Below are 25,565 nucleotides of genomic sequence, written 5' to 3'. Positions count from 1 at the left end.
CACTATGTGGTAACAGTATCTCTGCAAAGTTTGACTTTGATTAAGTGAAGTTAAATATTTGTAGTAATTAATGTAGTGCACATTTCGTGTACCGTAGAATTAGGTCTGCCCTAGCTTTAGGTCAAAATGCCCTAGCTTTCTTCCTGGACCTTGTACGCCTCTGGTTCCACAACAGAGCAGATGCACCAATACAAACCAAGCAAGGCCGTGTGGAATTTAATTTCATCCATAAGTAAGTCATATTTCAGTTTTTGGGCTGGAATGTGGTTGATATCTTGCTGAGGCTTTGTCTGTCCCTGCTGCCGCCTCACAGCCGTCCTCTGTCCCCGCTGCTCTTAGTATCAAGTAGGTCCAACACTCATGAAGAGTAGTAATTAGACCTAGTGTAAATGTAAATAACACTACAAGTGCTATTTACATCCTAGAGTAAAATCGGAGTAACACTTCTCAGTGCTCAGTTGTGTGCTGCTTGTACGCCGAATGTCTTCATATAAACTCCTGATGTAATACATTGACAATTTATGTTTGTTTGATGAAAAAGCAAAACAAATAGCAAATTGTTTGATTTCTTAACCTCTTTAACCCCAGAGCCCCGCTATTGTCGAACAGGAAAAGAGAAAAATAAGTAAAGTGACGTTTCCTAAAGTATCTCCGGAACCACAACGTTGATTAACTTCATTTAAATTGCTGAAATACAGTAAAGCCTTGTGGGAAGAGTTCTATCCGAACAGAAAAAATTGAACTTACCGTTAAGTTTATGTAATTATACAAACCCCGTAACCAGTGGCGGCTGGTGAATTTTCTTTGGGGGGGGTGCAGTTGAAATAGTTTAAATAGCACTCCACAATGAGAAGAAAAGAGGTTTTGAGTAGAATATTCTAAAAAACAAAGCTTTATTTCAAGAAAACACAGAGCTCAACACTCCAATAACAACTATCAACAAAGTGTAACTTTGGGCATGAGAGGTTCAGAGCAGAATGGTTTAAGAAACATTGGGTTGGGTTTCAGAGGTTTACAGAATAAAATAATAATAATAATAATAACCTTTGACTTCATCCATTGTCGTGGCTCCAGACAAAAAACTATGTTTTGTCTATAAAATGAAATATTCATTAATCTCTGGATATTAGTACCTGAAAAGTCGACTGTTTTTTTTCTCCTACTTCCTTGTTGCTTTTTTGTCTCTGCCTGCTTCTGTGAAGGTGGGAGGTTTCTTAGACTGCGCCACACGTCTTCGTCAGAGCTTTATGCAAATTGTAAATCCCAGCATGCACCAAATATATGGTGAGAAAGCAAAAAGCTTATAACTTTTACATTTTTACGACACAGTTTTTTTTAACTAAAACTCCATGGTAACTCCCAAATGCTTCATTGGGATTGTTCTTTAGGTCATTATCTTTACAAAGAGGGTTCCTACATCTCTGCAAGTCGTTGTTTCGGCCTTGAACCATGGAGTTGGAACAACTCGGGGGCGGCTCGACAAGCCATTTTGGGGAATCTCAATAACATGAGATTCTAACATAAATCTGAGAATAACATCTGAGAATAACATTTTCAGATGCTGGATGTTCATAGTTATGATGAAAATATGATATAAAAGTGAGTTATTTGAAAATATATTTTTTTATTCACAACTAAATTCTGAAAAAAAGGATATAAAATAACACAACTATTAGAACTCATAGGGGGTTCATGCGACTACTTGAGGAATGGATAGAGGGTACCCCAGAACGCCTCCCCCCCATGTATGGGGGCTCTGGGGGCAAGGAGTATGGTTTGGCTATGATTTCCCTGTTTTTCCCTCCTCGCTCTGCAGTCAGACCACAGCGCCCCTCTGTCCACAGACTGGTCACAGAGCGACACCTGCTGGTGAGTTCATGAAACTGCATTGGATTTTTAAAAAAAATACGTTTTCATTAAAATAAAAGAAGATCGGTGTGTTCATCGCATGCCGAATTCTCGAGTCCAAACTCTCGATTTAAAAAAAATCTGAATTTGTGTTTTTCGAGGTTAGAATTCTTTATGAATAAGTAAAAACTAATTTAAATTGTGCGACTGCATTATGGGAGTATGGTTTGGTGATTGCCCTGCATGCTTTAACCGCACGTGTTTGATTATTCATTATTGTTGAACAGTTCAATAATTCCCATAAAGGACGTGAACGTGTATTTAAATACATCCAGTAGTTGTGTACTCATGTTTCATGCAGTACTTTGTGTGTTTCCCTCCTCGTTCTGCAGGCAGACCACAGCGCCCCTCTCTCCACACACTGGTCTTAGGGCGACACCTGCTGGTGAGTTGGTGAAACTGCACCGGTGTTTTTTTTTTTTTTTTTTTTTTTAAATGAAAACAGGAAGTCGGAAAGCAGGAAGAACCCACATGATGTGAATAGAGAATAGAAACAGTCCTGTTGTTTTAAACACACTTCTTGACTCTAGAAGGAGTCTGGACGACGTGGACTAGATGTCCCTGTTGTCCCCCTCAGTCCTGATCGTGTGGCTGGTTGGGTTATGAAGGCAGACTGGAGATGAAGAGCTTCATCTGCAGCAGAACAACTCCAGCTGGAGACTGTGTTGTGTTTCCTGCTTTCTGTCCTCAGGCTGCTGTCTCGCTGTGGATCCTCAAACATCCTGCTGCCCCGTGTGTCCTGTCTCTCTCTCCGTGTGCCCCGTCTCTCTCTATGCGTCCTCCCCGTCTCTCTCTATGCGTCCTCCCCCGTCTCTCTCTATGCGTCCTCCCCCGTCTCTCTCTATGCGTCCTCCCCCGTCTCTCTCTATGCGTCCTCCCCCGTCTCTCTCTCTGTGTACTGGGGGGGTCAAAGGGCGTTTGGAGGAATGCAGGCGGAGCTGTGAGCAGATCCTTTTGTCCTCTCGTCTGCAGCTCACCAATCATGACCCTCTGACGTAGACGATCTCACTGAATAGTTTCCCAGCAGCCTCTCGAGTTCCTCACCATGGCGGGCAGAACCTGAAGTGGGTCAGACCGGGTAAGACCAGGTTCTGGAGCCAGTGGAGGTTCAGGGCTTCACATGCAGCTCCCAGACCTGTGTTTCCTGCTCAGAGAGAGGCATTTAAAGCCGGGTTTCGGCTCCCTCATGTGGCCCCCGGGCTCCAGGACCCTCATGGAGGCTGCTCCCGGGCAGAACCCCTTATATACCCCCCAGGAACACTGGTTAGTTGTGTAATTTCGATTGCACATATACTAAAATTGGAACGATACAGAGAAGATTAGCATGGCCCCTGCGCAAGGATGACACGCAAATTCGTGAAGCGTTCCTTATTTCCGCTTTTTTATTTGAATTTAAGATTTTTTAATGATTTTTCACGATAGTTTTTTTTTTTTTTTACAATACTGTGTATATTTTGCAGTGGCGGGCCGTCAGGGCCTGCTAAGTCTTCTCTTCTGGTCTAAACAGATTTTATAATTTAATTGTAAAATTTAAATTTAAAAAAAGTTTAAAGATAAATGTAACATGAAAAAAAATCAATTATTAAAAAAAAATCTATTTAAAAAAAAAGGAATTTTGAAAACAAATCAATTTAGAAAAAAAGGAATTTGGAAAAAAAAGAAATACAAAAAAAAGAATTTGGAAAAAAAAGGAATTTGGAGAAAAAAAAGGAATTTGGAAAACAAAAAATCAATTTAGAAAAAAAAGGAATTTGAAAAAAAAGGAATTTGGAAAAAAGGAATTTTGAAGAAAAAGAAATTTTTTTGAAAAAAAAGGAATTTGGAAAAAAAGGAATTTTGAAGAAAAAAAAGGAATTTTGAAAAAAAAGGAATTTGGAAGACACAAAACATTTGAAAACAAAAAAAAAATTGAAGAAAAAAGGAATTTTGAAGAAAAAAAGGAATTTTGAAATAAGGGATTTTGAAGGGAAAAAAGGGATTTTGAAAACAAAAAAGGGATTTTGAAGAAAAAAAAGGAATTTTGAAGGGAAAAAAGAATTTTGAAAAAAGGGAATTTTGAAGAAAAAAAATGAATTTTGAAAAAAAAAAAATTTGAAAAAAGGAATTTTGAAAAAAAAGGAATTTGGAAGAAAAAAAGGAATTTTGAAAACACAAAAAAAATTGAATACAAAAAAAAATTTGAAGAAAAAAAAGGATTTTTTTGAAGAAAAAAAAGGTATTTTGAAATAAGGGATTTTGAAGAAAAAGGGATTTTGAAGGGAAGAAAAAAGGGATTTTGAAGAAAAAAAAGATTTTTTTGAAGAAAAAAAAGAATTTTGAAGAAAAAAAGGAATTTTGAAGAAAAAGGGATTTTGAAGGGAAAAAAAGAATTTTGAAAAAAAAAAGTTTAATAATTAAAAGTTATATCTTTTTTATAATGTAATTGTAATTGATCCACTGCTGTCCCAGGTAGAAAACCCACGGGCCGCCACTGATATTTTGACTTTTTTTCAACTCATTTTCAACTATATGTATTATTACTACAGTTGAACACAAAAGTCCAACATTTTACTGTAATTTATTAAAATATATATGAATTTCAGAAACATAGAAGATCGATAGCACATATACTACAATTAGAACGATACAGAGAAGATTAAAATTTGCATTTTTGCCGTGCATCTTATTTATTTATTTGTCATTTTTGATGACCTCAGCGGGCCGGACTGGGAGAGCCAGAAGATGCCCAGGTCTGCTCTGGGATGACACGCAAATTCATCAAGCGTTCCTTATTGCTGCTTTTTGATTTGATTATGATTTAATTCTGAATACATTTTGATGATTTTTTTACGATATAGTTTTTGACACACTTATACAAACACACGCATCACGCTGTATATCAACACTGAACGTTGTCAGCTGAACTGAAGGAACCCTGACCCTTGAACAAAGGCAGCACAGAGTGAATGAAGTGTGAGGCCTTTGAGCTGATGGGGCCATCAGGCTCCTCCCCCTCCTCACTTCCCCTCCTCTACAGGTCAAAGTCCACGTTAAGGTCAAAGCCTTTGGTCAAATAAGATTTAAAAAAATCCTAATTTGTCCAGCAAGAGACACATAATCAAATAAAAAACAAGTAATATGAATAAACAGTAAAACAGGGAAGCATCTACAAAAGCTGTGTGTGTGTGTATATATATATATATATATAGAAACAATAAAAATGTATGTGTTATTATTAAGTGTGATGTACCTGTATTTGAGCACTATTTGTTCTTCTGTTCTTCTTGTTTTCTCTTTCTCCTCTGTGCCCATAAAGAACCACCGTCTCTGTCCAGGACCCTGCGGACGGTCTTGTCCAGCCCACATCATGCTATGAGTACAGACTGGGCAGCTGATGGGTAATGCCACATCTTGTTGGGTACCAGAGGAAGAATGGCCGCTGAAGAAGGCGTCGAGCGAGGCCGGAGGCTGGTGGGACACCCGGAGGGCCAGGAGGGTCGTACCAGGTCTGCAGCTCGGTGCTGAGCACAGGCTTCCCTCTGGGGTCCCTGGTGAACAGAGCCTGGCTCACCCACGCAGGCTGCACCCTGGGGAGTGAGCTCCTCCAGCCCTGTGGGAGAGGAACCCGTAGCACACACACACACACACACACACAGAAACCACGTTAACAGACGACACAACTTACGATATCACATCTGCAATATCCCCGAGGAAGGCGAGGAGGCCCTGGGGGCGGAGGAGGTGGCTGTCGAGGTCGCTGCAGCAGAAGTCGAGTAGTCCTTCTTCTGGTCCCTCTTCAGGTGGGCCGTGCTGAGCCCTTTGAAGTGATGCGGGCTCTCCTGAGCCTCATCCTGTCGCTGTGGAGAGGGGCGAAGCCTCGTTGGATGACGACATTATAACACATCCCAACAGCTTCATGTTGAACTCACCGCTGGGTCAGGCTGGTTCAGCTCAGCTGGATCTCCGTCTGAGCCGTCGGCCTCGTGGCCAGCGCCGCCTCCTGGATGTTCATGTAGTCCGAGTCCTCGTGACCCCACAGACCCGCGTGGCCGTCGGGTGCAGCTGGCAGCAAACGGGCTCCACCGGGCGAAGCTGAACCCGAGGCGAGTCCCAGAAGGCAGCTGAGAGAAAAGCGTGGGTTAATATAGGGCCGATATTTAAGAGAGGACTCGCTCATATTGGTGGAGTCTCACCGTTGTAGACCTTCGTCGTCCACGTTCAGTTATTTATTGTCATTCTCATTCACAGCTGGATGAAGCTGCACATCTGTCCTGGTCCCCTGATGCTGCACTACATGAGGTCTCCAGACAGCAGCTGGACATCCTGAGCTTCATGGTCCATGTTTAGTTATTTATTGTTATCCTCATGTCACCATTTCTATCATAATGTATTAAAATCATAGAAGAAATAATAAAGCTTCAAACAAAGTTCAGCTTGCAAGACTTTTATTGAAATAAAAACAAACACAAAATAAATGATGGCAAATAAATGAATACAAAGGGATAAGATAACTTATATATACATACATATTCATTATATAAAAAAACAACATAAATTATGACAAATAATAGTAAATGAATAAATACAAATTTGTGCAGGAAGTCACTCATGAATGTGAATGTGGACAGAGTCAAGTCATATACAATATATAGTAACTATTAAATAGACAGTGGTAACATAATATACAATATATAATAATATAATTTATATACGAATATAATATGTATTATTATATATGTAATATATAATACCAGTGGGTTGAAGAGCAGAACAACACGTGAATAACAGGTTTAAACAGCAGCAACGTCAGCTGGTTAACAGAGTTATAATAAATAGAGTCGTTATAAGTTTTTAGTAAAGTAAAGTTTTAACAATAACAACAAAGCTCCAACAGTCAGAGCAGACTGGCTGATTATAAGTAACTCCGGGACTGTCAGCCACTAATAACAGCACTAATATGAGCACTAATATGTCACACAGTCATATGTAACAGCAGTTCATAAGCACGACGTGGATAAAGTGTAATAAAATATAAAGTATTGTCCTCACGTCTCACGGCTCTGTTTCTCCGGTGACAGACGAAGTGTGGTCCGCTGTAGCGAGGATCCAAGATGGCGGAGACTCGGGACTTTCCGGACAGGTTCGGGAGGTGAGACAAGTTCGGGTGATGAGACAAACGAGCCATCTGATTGGACGGCAAAAGCTTGGATCGCGTGATTGGCTCGCAGGAGGTGAGACAAGGTGAGACAGATGAGACGGAGAAGAATGGTTTCAGGGAGCCTGAGAGGAGAGAGGGCTTCACGGCCGAGCGGCGGTTCGAACCCAGCCAAGGGCAAAGAAGAAGCTGCACACCTGTCCTGGTCCCCTGATGCTGCACTACATGAGGTCTTCAGACAGCAGCTGGACATCCTGAGCTTCATGGTCCATGTTCAGTTATTTATTGTTATCCTCATGTCACCATTTCTATCATAATGTGGAGAGCTTGTCTTTAAAATCATACAAGAAATAATAAAGCTTCAAACAAAGTTCAGATTGAAAGATTTTTATTGAAATTAAAACAAACACAAAATAAATGAATACAAAGGAATAAGATTTTACTATTATATATATATATATGTATATATATATATATATATATATATATATATATATATATATATATATATATATATATATATATATACATATATATATATATACATATTCATTATATAAAAAAACACAACATAAATTATGGCAAATAATAGTAAATGAATAAATACAAAGTAATAAGAAACTATTATATACTATTATATATATATATATATATATATATATATATATATATATATATATATATATATATATATATATATATATATATATATATGTGTGTGTGTGTGTGTGTGTGTGTGTGTGTGTGTGTGTGTGTGTATGATGTAATCCCCCTTGTGTTTCCCTGATCTCCTCTTCAGTGTTTCCACTGTGCAGGAAGTCACTCATGAATGTGAATGTGGACAGAGTCAAGTCATACACAATACATAATAACAGTGTATTAAATAGACAGTGGGTAACACATAATATACAATATATAATAATATAATATATATATACGAATATAATATGTATTATTATATATATAATATATAATACCAGTGGGTTGAAGAGCAGAACAACACGTGAATAACAGGTTTAAACAGCAGCAACGTCAGCTGGTTAACAGAGTTATAATAAATAGAGTCGTTATAAGTTTTTAGTAAAGTAAAGTTTTAACAATAACAACAAAGCTCCAACAGTCAGAGCAGACTGGCTGATTATAAGTAACTCCGGGACTGTCAGCCACTAATAACAGCACTAATATGAGCACTAATATGTCACACAGTCATATGTAACAGCAGTTCATAAGCACGACGTGGATAAAGTGTAATAAAATATAAAGTATTGTCCTCACGTCTCTCTCCTGTCACTGAGAGAAGTGCAGCTGCGCTGCGGGGATCCAAGATGGCCGCTCCAGATTCTGAAGTTGGAACAAATGCAGCCTTCTGATTGGACGCAAAAGCTTGCCTCACGTGATTGGCTGCTCAAGAGTTGGAACAGTTGGAACAGAGAAGAAGGGAGCGCGAGGATACGGTTCATTCTCTGTGAAAGCAGGGGGGCTCTGCGGGGGAAGGGAAGAGGGGCTCTGCCTTGAACACGTGACGATGAAGATCATGTGACACTTACTTGTTTGAGGTTGAGATCAATAATAAAACACTGGAAGAGTTACAGTGTTTTATTGACTCACATCAGTTTGTGATACAACCCCCCCTCAGTTGTTCTCTCATATTAGTTTCATATTTATACATCAGCTTTGTGTGAAACCCTGAAATGAAGACAAGAAGAAAATACTTTGTTCATGTTTGTTTATTCATCATAAACATTCAGTTTGTCTGTTAAATGACTCTTGATCAACTATTTCATGGACAGATTCACGTCATTTACACAATCAATCAGTTTAAAATGAATCTAATTCATATTAAAGAGAATAATGAATGATCTCATTGATTATGATCATGATAATTATAGTGTAATAATAGCTCATAGGTCTGCCAAACAAATACATGTAAATGTATTTAAGGATTTGTTCACAAATACACACAAAGAGAACAAGTATCTTTGATGAATGAAGGTCTGCTGCTTTCTCTCTTCAGAAACATGCAGTGGAAGAGAAACAACAATATAAAAGCATCAATACAAACATTCATCAGACATTTAGAGATCAGAGAAGTTTAAATGTTCATGCAGAGAAAAAACAAACGTCATCATGAGCAGTGAGAGCCTCCATGGCTAAACAGACACAGGAAGGAGCGCCACCTAGAGGAGCTCAAACATTTACACAACAACAATGAGAAGACGTCAAAGTACCGCCCACAATGTTTGACTGACAGCTGATCTCTGTGCAGTGAAGAAACGCCTCAACAATCATCTCTCAGCCACAAACATGGAGACTACATGAGTTCAAGAGTTCAGACACAGTTTAACCCTCAAAGGACTTCTGTCTATTTCAGTTTACACAACTCAGCAGTGTCTCCAAAGGAATAACAAAGATCAAGTCCAGCATAGAGAGGCTGAGTGAATGTGGTCTGGACTCTGTGGAGGAGAGTCATGGTTTCAGAGACGCTGTAGAAGGACAGAATACCTGCTCTGTGATCCAGGTACACTCCTACTCTGGAGGACTGAGGACCTGAGACGGGAGCTTGGACACTGTTGTGAAAAAATTTATAACTGTCACTTCTTAATGCCCAAGATTTGTTATTGCGTCCAAATCCACTTTCACTCCAGTCCCCTTTTCTCTTGATATCCTTGTATGCGACTGCTACATAAACTCCTCCTCCTCTCCACTCCACCTCCCAGTAACAACGTCCAGTCAGACTCTCTCTACTCAGGACCTGATGACATTCACTAAATCTGTCTGTGTGACTAGAATAAGACTGATGTTGACTCATTTTTGTTGCTTTTCTGTTCCCATCAGATAATAACAGCTGTGTGTGTGCTGTGTTTGGATCCAGTGTGATGTCACGTGAATACCTTAAGAATCCAGCTCTGGTCGTGGGCTCTGGTTGTGACAGTAAAACATCCACTTCAGTCCCCGTCAGTGACACGTTTGTCCATTTCTCTCTCAGGACGTCCTGCAGTTTATCTCTGACTTCTGAAACAGCCGCTGTCACGTCCTCAAAGTATCTCAGAGGACGGATGTTGATGCTGGATGAGTCTGTAGACTCACTGAGTGGTGACAGTGAGGGGTAGTTGTGGAGAAACTGGTTGAGATCCTCTGTGTGTGAGAGCTTCTGCAGCTCAGCGTCGTTCCTCTTCAGCTCAGTGATCTCCTGCTCCAGCTTCTCCTGAAGCTCTTTGACTCGACTCACTTCAGTTCTCTGCTGGGATCTGACCTGCTGCTTCACATCAGAGCTTCTTTCCTCCAGGAGACGGATCAGCTGGGTGAAGATCTTCTCGCTGTCCTCCACTGTTTTATCAGCAGAGAGATTGACGGCCTCCACCTCCTGATGAAGCAGCTTCACGTCTTCCTCTCTGTCCTGGATTCTCTGCTGGATGTTTAGTCGACTCCCCTCCAGCTCTCTCTGCCTCTCGGTCCTTTCTGCTGCAGCTGAGACTGTGTCGTGGCCTTTATGTTCCTCCATTAAGCAGAGATAACAGATACACTGCTGATCAGTACGACAGAAGATCTTCATCACCTCATTGTGACGAGAGCAGATGTTCTCCTGGAGCTTGTTGGAGGGCTCCACCAGCTTGTGCTTCTTTAATGGAGCCGCTTCATAATGAGGCTGGAGGTGTTTCTCACAGTAAGAAGCCAGACACACCAGACAGGACTTGAAGGCCTTCAGTCTCCTCCCAGTGCAGACATCACAGGCCACATCTTCAGGTCCAGCATAGCAGTGATCAGCAGCAGCAGCTTGGAGTCCAGTCTTCTTCAGTTGCTCCACTAAATCTGCTAACATGGTGTTTTTCACCAGGACAGGCCTCGGTGTGAAGGTCTTCCTACACTGAGGGCAGCTGTGGAGTTTCTTCCCATCCTCTTCATCCCAGTGGGCTTTAATACAGTTCATGCAGTAGCTGTGTCCACAGGGAATAGTCACCGGATCCTTCAGTAGATCCAGACAGATGGAACAAGAGAAGCTTTCCCGGTCCAGCTGAACTCCTTTCTCCGCCATTTCACCTCTCAAAGACAACGACTGTCTGAGTTTCACTTCCACAGAAGCGATTCTATTTTGAGCTCTGATCTGAACAACATGTGTCTCTGCAGGGAACGGGGCGCGTCAGCTGCTGCACTTCAGCTCATGTTGGTTACACCCATCTATGGAACTGTAGATCTGAAGGGGAGGGAACCAGGAAGTACAGACAGAGTGAAGCTCTCTGTGTTGGAGAGCAGGAAGAAGAGGGAGCGGTTTTAAAGCTGTGGTTCCTTCCAGGAAGAGGAGCAGTTTGAGAGAGACTGTGTTTAACATTTGTTTGCAAAGGAGATCATTTCTATGTTAGAAACACTGATATATATACACTCACCTAAAGGATTATTAGGAACACCTGTTCAATTTCTCATTAATGCAATTATCTAATCCACCAATCACATGGCAGTTGCTTCAATGCATTTAGGGGTGTGGTCCTGGTCAAGACAATCTCCTGAACTCCAAACTGAATGTCAGAATGGGAAAGAAAAGTGATTTAAGCAATTTTGAGCATGGCATGGTTGTTGGTGCCAGACGGGCCGGTCTGAGTATTTCACAATCTGCTCAATTACTGGGATTTTCACGCACAACCATTTCTAGGGTTTACAAAGAATGGTGTGAAAAGGGAAAAACATCCAGTATGTGGCAGTCCTGTGGGCGAAAATGCCTTGTTGATGCTAGAGATCAGAGGAGAATGGGCCGACTGATTCAAGCTGATAGAAGAGCAACATTGACTGAAATAACCACTCGTTACAACCGAGGTATGCAGCAAAGCATTTGTGAAGCCACAACACGCACAACCTTGAGGCGGATGGGCTACAACAGCAGAAGACCCCACCGGGTACCACTCATCTCCACTACAAATAGGAAAAAGAGGCTACAATTTGCAAGAGCTCACCAAAATTGGACAGTTGAAGACTGGAAAAATGTTGCCTGGTCTGATGAGTCTCGATTTCTGTTGAGACATTCAGATGGTAGTCAGAATTTGGCGTAAACAGAATGAGAACATGGATCCATCATGCCTTGTTACCACTGTGCAGGCTGGTGGTGGTGGTGGTGTAATGGTGTGGGGGATGTTTTCTTGGCACAATTTATGCCCCTTAGTGCCAATTGGGCATCGTTTAAATGCCACGGCCTACCTGAGCATTGTTTCTGACCATGTCCTTCCCTTTATAGCCACCATGTACCCATCCTCTGATGGCTACTTCCAGCAGGATAATGCACCATGTCACAAAGCTCAAATCATTTCTAATTGGTTTCTTGAACATGACAATGGGTTCACTGTACTAAAATGGCCCCCACAGTCACCAGATCTCAACCCAATAGAGCATCTTTGGGATGTGGTGGAACGGGAGCTTTGTGCCCTGGATGTGCATCCCACAAATCTCCATCAACTGCAAGATGCTATCCTATCAATATGGGCCAACATTTCTAAAGAATGCTTTCAGCACCTTGTTGAAACAAAGCCACGTAGAATTAAGGCAGTTCTGAAGGCGAAAGGGGGTCAAACACAGTATTAGTATGGTGTTCCTAGTAATCCTTTAGGTGAGTCTATAACACTGATACAGAATATAAATTGTATTTTAATGTTAGATGAATTTAAACAAATTAATCAAATATGTTACGTCTTACAACCCTGGGACTTGAACGCACCACATCTCTTGGCTCTGCAGTTCAGTTGGAGACTTTAAGGATGAATCTGGAACATTTCCTGCTTCGTTACAATTAACCATCTTCATGGTTCTCATCGCACCAGAAGAACAACCTCAAACATACCGTAGTGAACCTGAACTGAGTCAGTTGAGAATAAACCAGAACACCGTTAGAACAATTAGAAACCGATGCTGATGCTGCTCTCAAGTATGATGAAAAAGATGGTAGAGAACTATTTCAATTTAAATTAAAGCTGCAAGCAGCGATGAATGGATCCTTGCATCTTTGCGTACGTCGGAGGCGCTGGCGGGACGCTGGCGGGACACTGGCGGGACACTGGCGGGACGCTGGCGGGACGCTGGCGGGACACTGGCGGGACACTGGCGGGACGCCGGCTCACACGGCTGAGTGATGCTGGAAATTATGCTTTGCAAACAGTCCACCAAAATTACACACAAAAAAAAATGTCCGACTTCCAGTCGGGTTAAGAGCATGGCACCAAGAGACTTTTTTAAAGTCTACATGTGATACATATGCCTACTTAATTTGGTACATCTATGTCAAACGTACTGTGAGGGCTGCTTTAATATCAAATATTAATTTCCATCACCTTTGACATTTGTGGAAAGCTCAATGAGGGTTTGACCATCCCAAGCCACAGAGAAATCTTCTTCTTTTTTTCATGGTAAATAATGCGTTGCAACGGCAACAGCGTTCAACGAGAAATTACAATATTCATGACGATGTATCATCAATGTGTTCAAGCTTTACTCACCAAATTTGAGACTGATCTGGTCAACTGGCATTGAGTAATATTGTAAAGTTTAAAACATGTTATTTCCTTTAGCCAGTAGGTGGCGCTATGACAATGTGAACATTTCTGCATGGAATTGTGTTCAGGCCTGAACCAGCATCATGCATGAGAGATTTGGGGCTGATTGGATAATGTACCTTGGAGTTACAACAACTTCCTCTTTCTTGGCGAACTGCACGAAATGGGCGCATAATGGCCGCCACGCCACGTCAAGGCCGTTCAAGGACAACTCACCATTTTGATAACTTTTCATCATCAAGGTCTTCACATCATCCTTGATCAAAATTGAAGTTGATCGCATACATTTGTAGTGGAGTCTCTTCATTTATAACGTCTGAAAATGAGAGAAAATGGCTAAAAAACAGATATTGGTGGATTCACTGCATCGCCCCCTAGTGTTTGAATCCAATGAAAATCACAGGGTAAGTTAAAGGATGCGATATGAACATATGCTACAAATTTGCTGAGGATAGGTGACGTGTGTTGGAAGTCATATGGATTGATGTACTAAGACACGCCCCATAGATGTTCAGTGGTCCATATCTTCTAAACACAAATATAAATATACATTTTGATGACATTGGTCCAATGATGCGCCACAGCGAGTTTGGTATCAATCAGAAAGAGCGTTTTGGAGTAGTTTGCAATAATGTTTTTTTTCACAAAATTCAAAATGGCAGAAAATCGAAAAAGTAGGTGGAGCTTAATGCTCTGATTTACTTTTTTTTGAGCAGACACAACCGGACATATGTGTCAAATTTCAAGTCAATCAGTCATAGAGGGCAATGGGTTTAGCCTAAAAAAAACTCTAGGGGGCGCTATAGAACCATTTCTTTATACCCAAATGCGAGACCCCTAAAATATCAAATGTTTCACCAGTCCTGATATGCATGTCAAATTTAACAAGTTTCGGGATATGATAAAGCTCCCCAAAAGGCAGTTGAAGTGAAATAAAAATAACAAAAATAAACATTACAGTTTCAATAAAAATTGGTGGTTTTTAAAAGGTTAAGGATACGTGATTACATTGACAACATCTGCTTTAATCCCGTTGGTCTCTCCCTCTACATCCTACATGTCCACGACTACGTTGTGTGTCCAGCTTTGTTGCATCATTTGACTTCTGATCTGCAGCTTTTCACAATCTTGGTTCATCCTTGGTTAAGAAAGTCAATACAATGCCTTTATTTCTTTAATTTAGGACCAAATACGTGAATCAGGATCTATAAATAACCATTGGCAACGTCAGTGTTGAGTTGTTTGAGCATTCTGAGGGTAGAAGACAAATTTAAATGACTGAGTGCTTATGAGGAAATGAACGCGAGTTGTTTTTGTGACAAACTACTAAAATCAAATGAGCATTAAGTTGAAAATGTTCAATATCCCTTGATTTTAATAGGGTGGTGGATAGTTTTACACAGAACTTAATAAAGAAGAAACACTTTCTCTAAAGTTACTGTAAGGAACTTTCATGTTGTGTTGATTCTGGCGCCCCCTGTGGACTAAAGTGGTAGTGTTGACTCTGGCGCCCCCTGTGGACTAAAGAGGTAATGTCTCTGAGCACCGGGTCAGAGAAAAATATTTAAAGTAATTTTATTTCCTCACGTCGACATCAAAACCACTGACACGTGTTGTTGTGCAATATAATACAGTTTTTATTCAAGTGTAACCGTCCGACATCTAAATGAAAACATGAACTGTGACATGTCACAGAACAGAAGCTCACCGGTTGAACCAGAGGAATGGAATAAAGGCAACACAATTATAACTGCAGACGATCAACTTCTATCTTTTAAAAACCTAAAGATATTTACAGATTTCATGCACATGCAGTATTGAAATTGATACAAAAAGTAGTAAAACTAGATATACAGACTCATTCTTCAGTATAAATAGTATAAATAATATTCCTTTGTATAAATAGCTCCACCCTCTTTGATGTTGGTCTGAGACGTTGAAACGGTCGGTGTGAGAGACACACACACACACACACACACACACACACACACACACACACACACACACACACACACACACACACACACGGTCACTTCTGCAGGATGAACTGGTCGATGAACTCGTTCTGCTCCGACTCCACTTTGGACAAGGCCTCGTACTCGATGCGATATCTGAGAGGAGGAAACGTGACGCTAACCGTTAATAATCAATGCAACAACAACAACAACAACAATAAAACAACGATATCAGAAACGTTTAGTGTAGGTCAAGTAACCCAACCAGTGGAAAACCGTTTTCTTGGTTGAAAAAAAAGATGTAACACACAGCGCTGTGCCACCAGTGTCTGATTTAATATAGAATATATACAATTATCTTCATGCACTAACACTTATATGTCCTTGAATATTTATTAAATAACTAGTTTTAAAGGATTTTTTAAATGGATGCTAATCTCACGACGGATCAGGTGACACACTCGACTGTGAGCTTCTTCTTAGTGCTGAGATGTTTAATAATACATTTCATACTTAAATGTATTGTTGTGTTTTCTACAGCTGTCCTACTTCCACTTTGAAGTGAGAGAGACAGAAAGGAAGGAAATGTTTCTGCAACGCTGAGCTGTGTCAGTTGAGTTAAAACTAGAAAGAAGAAACAGGGATTGAAGATTAAGTGTAAATTCAAGCGCTGAAAGGAGTTGAAGTGTCACATGTAAGCACAACGGGAAGGATCGATACTCACAAGCTGCTCATTTGGAATCAATCACTGTACGATAATATTACGTTGATACAAACGCTTTCACTACTTTTATGTTTGTGCAGAACGCACACAATCCCACTTCAAACGACACTTTAACACAACGAGAAGCTTGATATGCGACGACAAAGACAATCAAATCGGACTATTTTTAAATGAATGTGTTATTAATCAAGTTGTGTACCTCTCGGGTGTGTTTGGTTACTCTGAGTGTGCCGTACCTCTCCAGCTGCATCTTCTTCTCCGCGATGAGCGCCTGCAGCTGCTGCTGTTGGGCCTCTCGCTGCTTCGCCACCGACTTCAGCAGGTTTCTGGCTCCGATGGCCTGGAAGAGAAGAAGAAGGATGATTATTATTAACCCTCGTGTTGTCTTGGGGTCAAAATGACCCATCAATACACATACATATACACATATATGTACATATACATCACTCTCATGATCGACTAAAGCGGCTTCTGCAACCAGCAGGGTTCATACACATTCTGACCAATGGGTTTCCATGACTTTTAACCAAAATTCCATTACAAACATTTAGTGAAATCTGGGTGTAAACAGTAAAAAGTGAGTAAATGTAGTATTTAAACTAACAATGAGAACACAAAGCATACAGTAAACCTTAAATGACACAAATGAATGAGACAATAGTTTGATTAAAAGAATAAACATTTATATAGATGCCTGTATGTATGCCTGCTTATATTTTGAGTCTTTCTTTGAAAAGCATATTAATTAGTTCAAACTCAGCGTAAATGAACGTCATGAACACATGAATATAACACATTTACATGAACACATGAATATAACACATTTACATGACTTTTACTAAACTTTGGGATTTTTTTTTTTTTTTTCAAGGACTTTTCCAGGCCTGGAAATAACCATTTTAAAACTCCATGACTGTTCCAGGTTTTCCATGACCGTATGAACCCTGGACTGGGAATAAAAAAGGCCGCTTTAAACGCTTCGCCTACCTTCATCTTTTCCGTCTCCGCTTCTTTCGCCAGCTCGTCCACCAGCTCGATCAGACCTCCCACGATCTTCTGGAACTGCCCGATTTCTGCAAAAAACACAAACGCACGTTTTTATCGGTGCCGCCTGGAGTCGAAGGCGAAGACGAAGACGAAGAGGAAGATTCGCCGCTTACTGTCCACAAACTCTTTACACTCCTCCTTGAGCTCGGAGGTCTTCTGGCTGACGTCGGGCTCCAGGACCCGCAGCTTGTTGAGCTCATCGAAGTAAAAGCCGGCCTCGGCTAACGGGTCTTTAGCCATGGCCAACGGGGAGGGGGAGGAGCCTGTCGCCAAGGAGACAGAGAGATGGAGGGCAGAAAGCAAACGACTAAAACTCAGACTCTGTTTCTAAAGTCTGCAGCCACTTGTTGGTTTGATGGTTTCCTTTTATAATAGTTTAAAAACAGAATAATTCAAACCCAAATGTACTGTAACATCATGTTTTATCCAAAAGAGGAATAATTAAATAATTCAAGAGGGATTATTAATGGTCAGCTGATATTCTAACTGCGCTAAACACTCGACTAACCTTCCACTTTACCTGGTAAACCCATCTTGGCTGTTTTATTGTGAAAAACTGAAATAGGAAGCTTTCAGATTGTTTTTCAATGAGCATTTTGTTCTGCATGTCCTAAAACTTTATTAAAAACATAAAATCCTTCATATGAAATAGCATTTATTGATGAAGAAGTCTTTCTGCCAGCTGAAAGCGTGACAGGGCATTCAGACCTGTGGAGAGCAGTAGTTATCAGTGACGTCACCTTTCTGTTGTTATCTGTGACCTCTGACCTCTCATGATGAGGTCACCAGATGGCAAGAAGAGCCAGCGCAACTTTTACACACTAAAGTACGTAAAATATCACCTCTGAAAGCTCCACGTGACATATAAGCACTCACTACACAGCGTTGCATTGTTGAAACAGTGGATTTCAACCGAATGTGTCGTAAACCAGTTGGTATTTGGCGTAAACCGGTTGGTATGTGTCGCGTTAGCTTACCGTTTAACGGGGGTATTCTCAAAAGCGTACCCGGGACTACGAGACACACGTCGCTAATTGTCTTCTTTATGTACTTAACATTATAATGAACCGTATCGAGCTCCGGTCGGGTCGGGAAACGGTGTGTTTTTACCCGTTTAAACCGCCGTTAGAGCGGATGACTATGTGGCAAAAGCGAGAGAACACGAAGCTCCGCCCCCTCCTCCCGCTGCCAAGGGAACCAAACGCTGCCGTGCGTGCTGCGTAATGCGTGACGCGGGGTCGCTGACGTTTTGGCTTTTCAGAAGAAAATACTTGGCTGTGATTAATCACCATGTTCGGTGCTCATTGGTCATTTATGATACCCAGAACAGGGTTTAAAGCACATTTATATGTGTTACGTTGTCAGTTGCCCAAATGACTACGGAGATATCTCATCAGTCTTCTATTGAGTAATAGCGATGCTTTTACTTTGAAAGTATAAACGGAAATTGGATTCCTTTCCGTAACTTAAAACATAGAACTACTTTATAAAACCGATAAAGTAATTTGTTGTAAAATATTTGATGATGTATGTCTCCCAATATAAGTATGATTGTCTTGTTAATTTAAATTTGTTTAAATTAATTTAAAAGGAGATTTTGTTTAATAAATACAATTATAATAATGACAATCATATGAATGCATTTTTCTATTATTATTTGTTATAATTAAATGTATTTTTTTAATGAATTAATTAATGTCAACATTAAATAGGACACACACAACTACACTAAATATATTAATAATAGCTGCCCTGTCAAGGCGAAAATGTGCAATGCATCTTTCTGACGGCAGAGGGCAGCGTCGTGTGTCGCAACGCGCAGCCTGCCGTAAACTCATGAGTAGAAGAAGAAAAAGAAGGAGAAGGGAAAAGGACGACAGAGTTTAACTTAACTTTTTTTTTACAACTCAAATCTCGATACCGTCGTGGATCCTCGGGTCACGGGGATAAAGTCCAGCTTCATTAGATTAGACGGCGTGCCGTTATCTGACAGCATTGTCGTGAAGTCGGTAAGTAAACGTCAAAACGTCGTAAAACGGATCCCTCGTTACGCATTATCCAACTGCCGAGGACGTGAACGTCACTCCATTGAAGAAACTGCATATTTAACTCGTTTGGTGGAACTTAAACATCTGGAGACTTTTAAAACCGACAACCTGACTTTATCTTCACCTCGTGCGTAATACGGCGCGTGTTTCAATGTGTTATAAACTGTTAATAACTACTCAACACGAAACACACCTACCTCAGAGAGTGACGCAAAGAAAATGTACAACGTTTAGTTCCAATAAACTGATTGATTAGTGGAGGATTGACCCGATGAAGTAGCCGTAGACCAGCCGTGTTGTTCATGTACGTCATAAAGTCTCTAAAGTCTCTAGCTAGAGATGAACAATGACCCGAACTAGAACATGTTAGCACGGGTCATTTCTGAACGAGGTCCGTCAGAAACCTTCAGCTCGTTGTTGACTAGTGTAACTTAAACTAAAGGCTTTTAGTTGTTGACTAGTTTAACTTAAACTAAAAGCTTTTAGTTGTTGACTAGTTTCACTTAAACTAAAGACGTTTAGTTGTTGACTTCCTCATTTTGTTTTCCAGCATAGTTTGAAGTTTGTTAAACTAAAGTTAACAGCTAGCTTAAGTAAGTTAAACTATAGTTACCAGATAACTAAACAATGATTACCAGCTACGTAACTGCTAACCTAGTCACGGGTCTCTTTCACTGGATGCTTTGACGAGAGCTGGCATTAGTTTAGAGTTCAACACAAACCAAACAAATAACTTTTTGAAGTTAAAACCCACTCTGCTAATTTGTGTTTTGAATGTGGAACACAACGCTGTCACACTTCTTAAGCACTTTAAACTAGCTACACTTTAAACTAGCTACACTTTGAACTAGCTGCACTTTGAACTAGCTGCACTTTGAACTAGCTGCACTTTGAACTAGTTACACTTTGAACTAGCTACACTTTGAACTAGCTGCACTTTGAACTAGCTACACTTTGAACTAGCTACACTTTGAACTAGCTGCACTTTAAACTAGCTACACTTTAAACTAGCTACACTTTGAACTAGCTGCACTTTGAACTAGCTACACTTTAAACTAGCTGCACTTTGAACTAGCTGCACTTTGAACTAGCTACACTTTAAACTAGCTGCACTTTAAACTAGCTGCACTTTGAACTAGCTACACTTTGAACTAGCTACACTTTGAACTAGCTGCACTTTGAACTAGCTGCACTTTGAACTAGCTGCACTTTAAACTAGCTGCACTTTAAACTAGCTGCACTTTGAACTAGCTACACTTTGAACTAGCTACACTTTAAACTAGCTGCACTTTGAACTAGCTGCACTTTGAACTAGCTACACTTTAAACTAGCTGCACTTTGAACTAGCTATATATATTTACTTTCTACTCACTGACGTGCTCCTCTCGCTGCCCCTCTGGTTTCCTGCCGAGTCACATTCCATTTCATTGGAAGAGGAACCGAGGACGAGATAACGGTGTGACGGTGTCTTCCTCAGTATTGTGATGCGGGCCCTCAGCCGCTGTGTCTTATCTTCATGCGTCTTTATCGACACTGACATTCCTGAGTAGCTCCACAGAGGATTTAATTTGAATTTAAATATGTTAAGCTCCGCTTCCTTGCCCTTGTGTTTCTGCCAGGAATGACCTGTAGCCGTGCGAGGTTGTGGCGGCCTCATCAGTAGCGGTCACCACGGCGGGGGACCTCCGGACCTCCGTCTGCAGGGTGGTCATCTACCTCCAGAGGGACATGTCCGGGGACAGCGTCCCGCCCCAGCGTCACACACACTCCGCCTCCCCGGCCTCGCCCCTGGCCTGTCCCAAGACCAAGACCCTCAGTTACCGCGGCGCGGTCGGCCTGGGCAACAAGTACATCCGCGTCAACGTGGGCGGGAGCCTGTTCTACGCCACGCTGCAGGTGCTGACTCGGCAGGACTCCTTGCTGAAGGCCATGTTCAGCGGAAAGAAGGAAGTGTTCACCGATAAAGACGGTAAGCCGGCTCCGAGATGAAGCGCCGGGAAATGAATTGAAAACCTGTAAAAGTCATGGCATTTTAAAATGGTTATTTCCAGGAGTCCAGGAGAAAGAAAACCTGTTCACTGTGTTGTCCAGATAATCATCAAAATACACGTTTGTCTTCCTTCAGGTTGGATCCTGATCGACCGCAGTGGGAAACACTTCGGCAGCGTCCTGTGCTTCCTGCGCGACGGCACGGTCTCCTTGCCCAAAGGCCGCCAGGCCGTCCAGGAGGTGCTGGCTGAAGCCAAGTATTACGACGTCCAGGGCCTGGTGGAGCTCTGCCAGAACACCCTGCAGGTCAGTCGCACTCACACAGAGGCAACCTCCAGTTCTGCTTCCTCATGACCTTCTGCGTTTATATTTACCTGACTTTAGTTCATTGTCCGGTTTAATCTGGAGATGTAACACCTGATTCTGGTTTGTAAATCTGTCATTGTGGAGCACGTTAACACCAAACAGTTGACACGGCAAAGAAAGATCACTCTAAATGATTTAAAGTTACTATGAGGAACTTTCTTTTAGTGTTGATTCTGGCGCCCCTATATATATATATATATATATATATATATAGATAGATAGATAGATAGATAGATAGATAGATAGATATAGATTCATCTTAATCTGACTTTTACCTTCTTTTTTTTTAAGTAGTTGTTGTATCAAAGTGTATTATTATGAGTATAAAAGACACTCTGTATACTGGTTTGTGACTGGCAGGGCAACAAGGAGCTGCCCATGTGTGTCATACCTGTGGTCACCTCCAGTAAGGAAGAGGAGAAGCTCATCCAGTCCTCCACCAAGGTAAACGCAGCTGATTTATGATCGTTATTATGAATGAATCTGGAATCAGCAGAAGCTTGAAATCATTATTTTTGGCTCAGAGCTTCTTCTTGTGATCGGTCTTTTTGTTGTTGATAATGCATTTAGCGACAATATAATGATGAATAAAGTAATGAAATCCATGTCTTTCTCCTGTCAGCCCGTGGTGAAGCTGGTGTACAACAGAAGCAATAACAAGTACTCCTACACCAGGTAAGACGCGTCACCAGCAGGTAACCGACTTATCTAGAGAGCCTCACAGCGCGACTTCCTCTCCGCCTCTCGTCCCGACAGCAACTCGGACGACCACCTGCTGAAGAACATCGAGCTGTTCGACCGGCTGTCCCTCAGCTTCAACGGCCGCGTCCTCTTCATCAAGGACGTGATCGGGGACGAGATCTGCTGCTGGTCCTTCTACGGTCAGGGCCGCAAGCTGGCCGAGGTCTGCTGCACCTCCATCGTCTACGCCACGGAGAAGAAGCAGACCAAGGTGAGGACGGTGTTTAGACCAGCAGGAGGAGAGCTAGTAACGGTAGCAGCACCGCTAACGGAGAACCAGCAGGAGGAGAGCTAGTAACGTTAGCAGCACCACTAACGGAAAACCAACAGGAGAGCTAGTAAAGTTAGCAGCACCGCTAACGGAAAACCAACAGGAGAGCTAGTAACGTTAGCAGCACCGCTAACGGAGAACCAACAGGAGGAGAGCTAGTAATGTTAGCAGCACCGCTAACGGAGAACCAGCAGGAGGAGAGCTAGTAACGTTAGCAGCACCGCTAACGGAGAACCAACAGTAGGAGAGCTAGTAACGTTAGCAGCACCGCTAACGGCGAAACAACAGGAGGAGAGCTAGTAGCGTTAGCAGCACCGCTAACGGAGAACCAACAGGAGGAGAGCTAGTATTGTTTGCAGCACCGCTAACAGAGAACCAGCAGGAGGAGAGCTAGTATTGTTAGCAGCACCGCTAACGGAGAACCAGCAGGAGGAGAGCTAGTAATGTTAGCAGCACCGCTAACGGAGAACCAACAGTAGGAGAGCTAGTAACGTTAGCAAAAAAATAATAAAAAATTAGATGACTATAACAAAGGAAAAGAATAACATTTATAATGTCTGTTGGTTATTGATTACAAGTTGGTATCGGCGGCAAAAACTCCTGATCAGGGATCTCTAAAAGTTAAGTATAGATAGACTCACTGACTCCATGCGTATTTGCCGTCTGCTCCTCCCTCCTCAGGTGGAGTTCCCCGAAGCTCGCATCTACGAGGAGACCCTGAACACGCTGCTGTACGAGACGATGCCGCCGCCCGACACCGTGCTGCTGGAGGCCACGCGCCGCAGCCGCCCCACCTGCGGCTCGCACAGCGAGGACGAGGACGGGGCCGAGCTCCGCGAGCGCCTCCGCCGGATCCACGTCAAGAGGTACAGCGCCTACGACGACCGGCAGCCGGGGCACTGAGGCCGGCGGCCCGATCCCCGCCACGAACATTCACACGGTTCTCTCTCCGAGTAGTTTCCTCCTCCACCACTATCCAACAGGACTATCTGTGGCCTTGCTGTACTTTTGACTTTTTTTTACTCTGAATGGTTGTGGCGTCGTCATAATTTATGAATCCTTATCGGAGCGACTACTTAAAATTTAACTTTAAATAACTAGAGAGCTGTTTTTTTGTATTATTATTATTAATAAATGTAGATTATTAGTGGAGGACAAATCACTGATGTGCACTATTTCTTAGAGGAAATACTGTAACGACCACAGCACTTACACTCTGAATCAGCAGCAGAGCATGTTTCATATTTATAGATCGTATTGTTTCACATATACACATCGACAACAGGCCTGTTGTTTGCCAAAGATGATCCAGAACTAGTGTGCAACATGTTTTAATGCAGTTTACCATAATGCCTTTTTCCCCAGCTGTGAAGATAAAAAAGTTCTTGTTATTCAACTACTTTTGTGTGTCTTTGTTATGTTTTTAGTCGATATAATCAGACGGCAGCCTCCGGTTCTATTGAGTGAAGCCGATGTGTTAAAGCTGCATTCTCTCTCCTGACCACCAGGGAGTGACTCCTCTGGTTGTATAGAAGTATATGCTTCATGTGTTAAAGCTGCATTCTCTCTCCTGACCACCAGGGAGTGACTCCTCTGGTTGTATAGAAGTATATGCTTCATGTGTTAAAGCTGCATTCTCTCTCCTGACCACCAGGGAGTGACTCCTCTGGTTGTATAGAAGTATATGCTTCATGTGTTAAAGCTGCATTCTCTCTCCTGACCACCAGGGAGTGACTCCTCTGGTTGTATAGAAGTCTATGCTTCATGTGTTAAAGCTGCATTCTCTCTCCTGACCACCAGGGAGTGACTCCTCTGGTTGTATAGAAGTCTATGCTTCATGTGTTAAAGCTGCATTCTCTCTCCTGACCACCAGGGAGTGACTCCTCTGGTTGTATAGAAGTCTATGCTTCATGTGTTGAAGCTGCATTCTCTCTCCTGACCACCAGGGGTGACTCCTCTGGTTGTATAGAAGTATATGCTTCATGTGTTAAAGCTGCATTCTCTCTCCTGACCACCAGGGAGTGACTCCTCTGGTTGTATAGAAGTATATGCTTCATGTGTTAAAGCTGCATTCTCTCTCCTGACCACCAGGGAGTGACTCCTCTGGTTGTATAGAAGTCTATGTGTTAAAGCTGCATTCTCTACTGACTGTCCAACAAGGGATTGTATCTAGAGATTATTTCCCACAGTGGAATAAAGCGTTTTTAATCTGTTTAAATAGAAAATAGATTAATATATAAAATAGTGTTTCGGTTACACGTTAGAAGACTAAAGCTGTAAACTAATCAACCAGCTCCTCAGTGTTGATGATCGTGTGAGTTTTATGTGTTGAAGCTAAATTACAGTTTGTTGTTTTTGGGCCCATCTGCCAGTTAATTAAACCATTTAAACTCTAATCAAGAAGATCAATAATTAAAATTAGTGTTCCTCAGTCCCTTTGTCTCCCAGGCTCTAATTTCTGGGGACCCACTTTTCAACAACAGACTTTTATCATCTATAAGTCGTTAATAGTTCTATGTGTGATATGAAATCTTAATAAATGAGGACAAATAAACAGCTGTAGGTGGAGTTAACATCCTTCTGTTCATTTCCGCTGTAAAGGAAAACAAACATTGAATCTAGTTTGTTTTCAAGGCTTCTGTTCGCTTTAGTTTGCAAAAAAATAAAACCCCGTTTAAAGTTTGAAATGGAACAGAAATAGGCGTGCAGACTTCTGGTGGCTGCAGCTGCACCTTCAGGCCACAAGGGGGCCAATCAGCAGGAGGAGCAGAAGGGGGCGGGGTCACGCTTTACGTCACTCCACCGTGACGTCATATATTTGCAGCAGATGGCCAACTGTGGTGTCTCTGCTT

At 41.8% G+C, this 25,565-nt stretch overlaps 3 protein-coding genes across 3 annotated transcripts; 1 reads left to right on the top strand and 2 right to left on the bottom strand.

The window, feature by feature from the left end:
- Positions 1 to 8,769: 8,769 nt before the first annotated feature.
- On the bottom strand, positions 8,770 to 11,094 carry LOC306742448 (tripartite motif-containing protein 16-like). The gene has a single exon (XM_079224835.1). It carries the CDS (start codon positions 11,073 to 11,075, stop codon positions 9,405 to 9,407), a length of 1,671 nt encoding a protein of 556 aa, XP_079080961.1. The 5' UTR covers positions 11,076 to 11,094; the 3' UTR covers positions 8,770 to 9,404.
- A 4,091-nt stretch (positions 11,095 to 15,185) lies between these two features.
- On the bottom strand, positions 15,186 to 18,433 carry ift20 (intraflagellar transport 20 homolog (Chlamydomonas)). The gene is made up of 5 exons (XM_079224845.1): positions 18,276 to 18,433; positions 17,412 to 17,561; positions 17,239 to 17,324; positions 16,488 to 16,591; positions 15,186 to 15,683 (listed from the first exon to the last, which is right to left on the bottom strand). Exons 2-5 carry the CDS (start codon positions 17,536 to 17,538, stop codon positions 15,602 to 15,604), a joined length of 399 nt encoding a protein of 132 aa, XP_079080971.1. The 5' UTR covers positions 17,539 to 17,561; positions 18,276 to 18,433; the 3' UTR covers positions 15,186 to 15,601.
- Positions 18,434 to 19,179: 746 nt separating this feature from the next.
- Positions 19,180 to 24,103, top strand: tnfaip1 (tumor necrosis factor, alpha-induced protein 1 (endothelial)). Its single transcript, XM_079224841.1, has 7 exons — positions 19,180 to 19,307; positions 20,966 to 21,315; positions 21,472 to 21,641; positions 22,062 to 22,145; positions 22,324 to 22,376; positions 22,458 to 22,653; positions 23,395 to 24,103. Exons 2-7 carry the CDS (start codon positions 21,075 to 21,077, stop codon positions 23,614 to 23,616), a joined length of 966 nt encoding a protein of 321 aa, XP_079080967.1. The 5' UTR covers positions 19,180 to 19,307; positions 20,966 to 21,074; the 3' UTR covers positions 23,617 to 24,103.
- The last annotated feature ends 1,462 nt before the right edge of the window (positions 24,104 to 25,565 follow it).

The sequence above is a fragment of the Taurulus bubalis genome (assembly GCF_910589615.1).
Source record: "Taurulus bubalis genome assembly, chromosome: 10".
Classification (NCBI taxonomy): domain Eukaryota; kingdom Metazoa; phylum Chordata; class Actinopteri; order Perciformes; family Cottidae; genus Taurulus; species Taurulus bubalis.
Note: the sequence above shows the minus strand (reverse complement) of the source record. Positions and strands in the feature narration are given on the sequence as shown.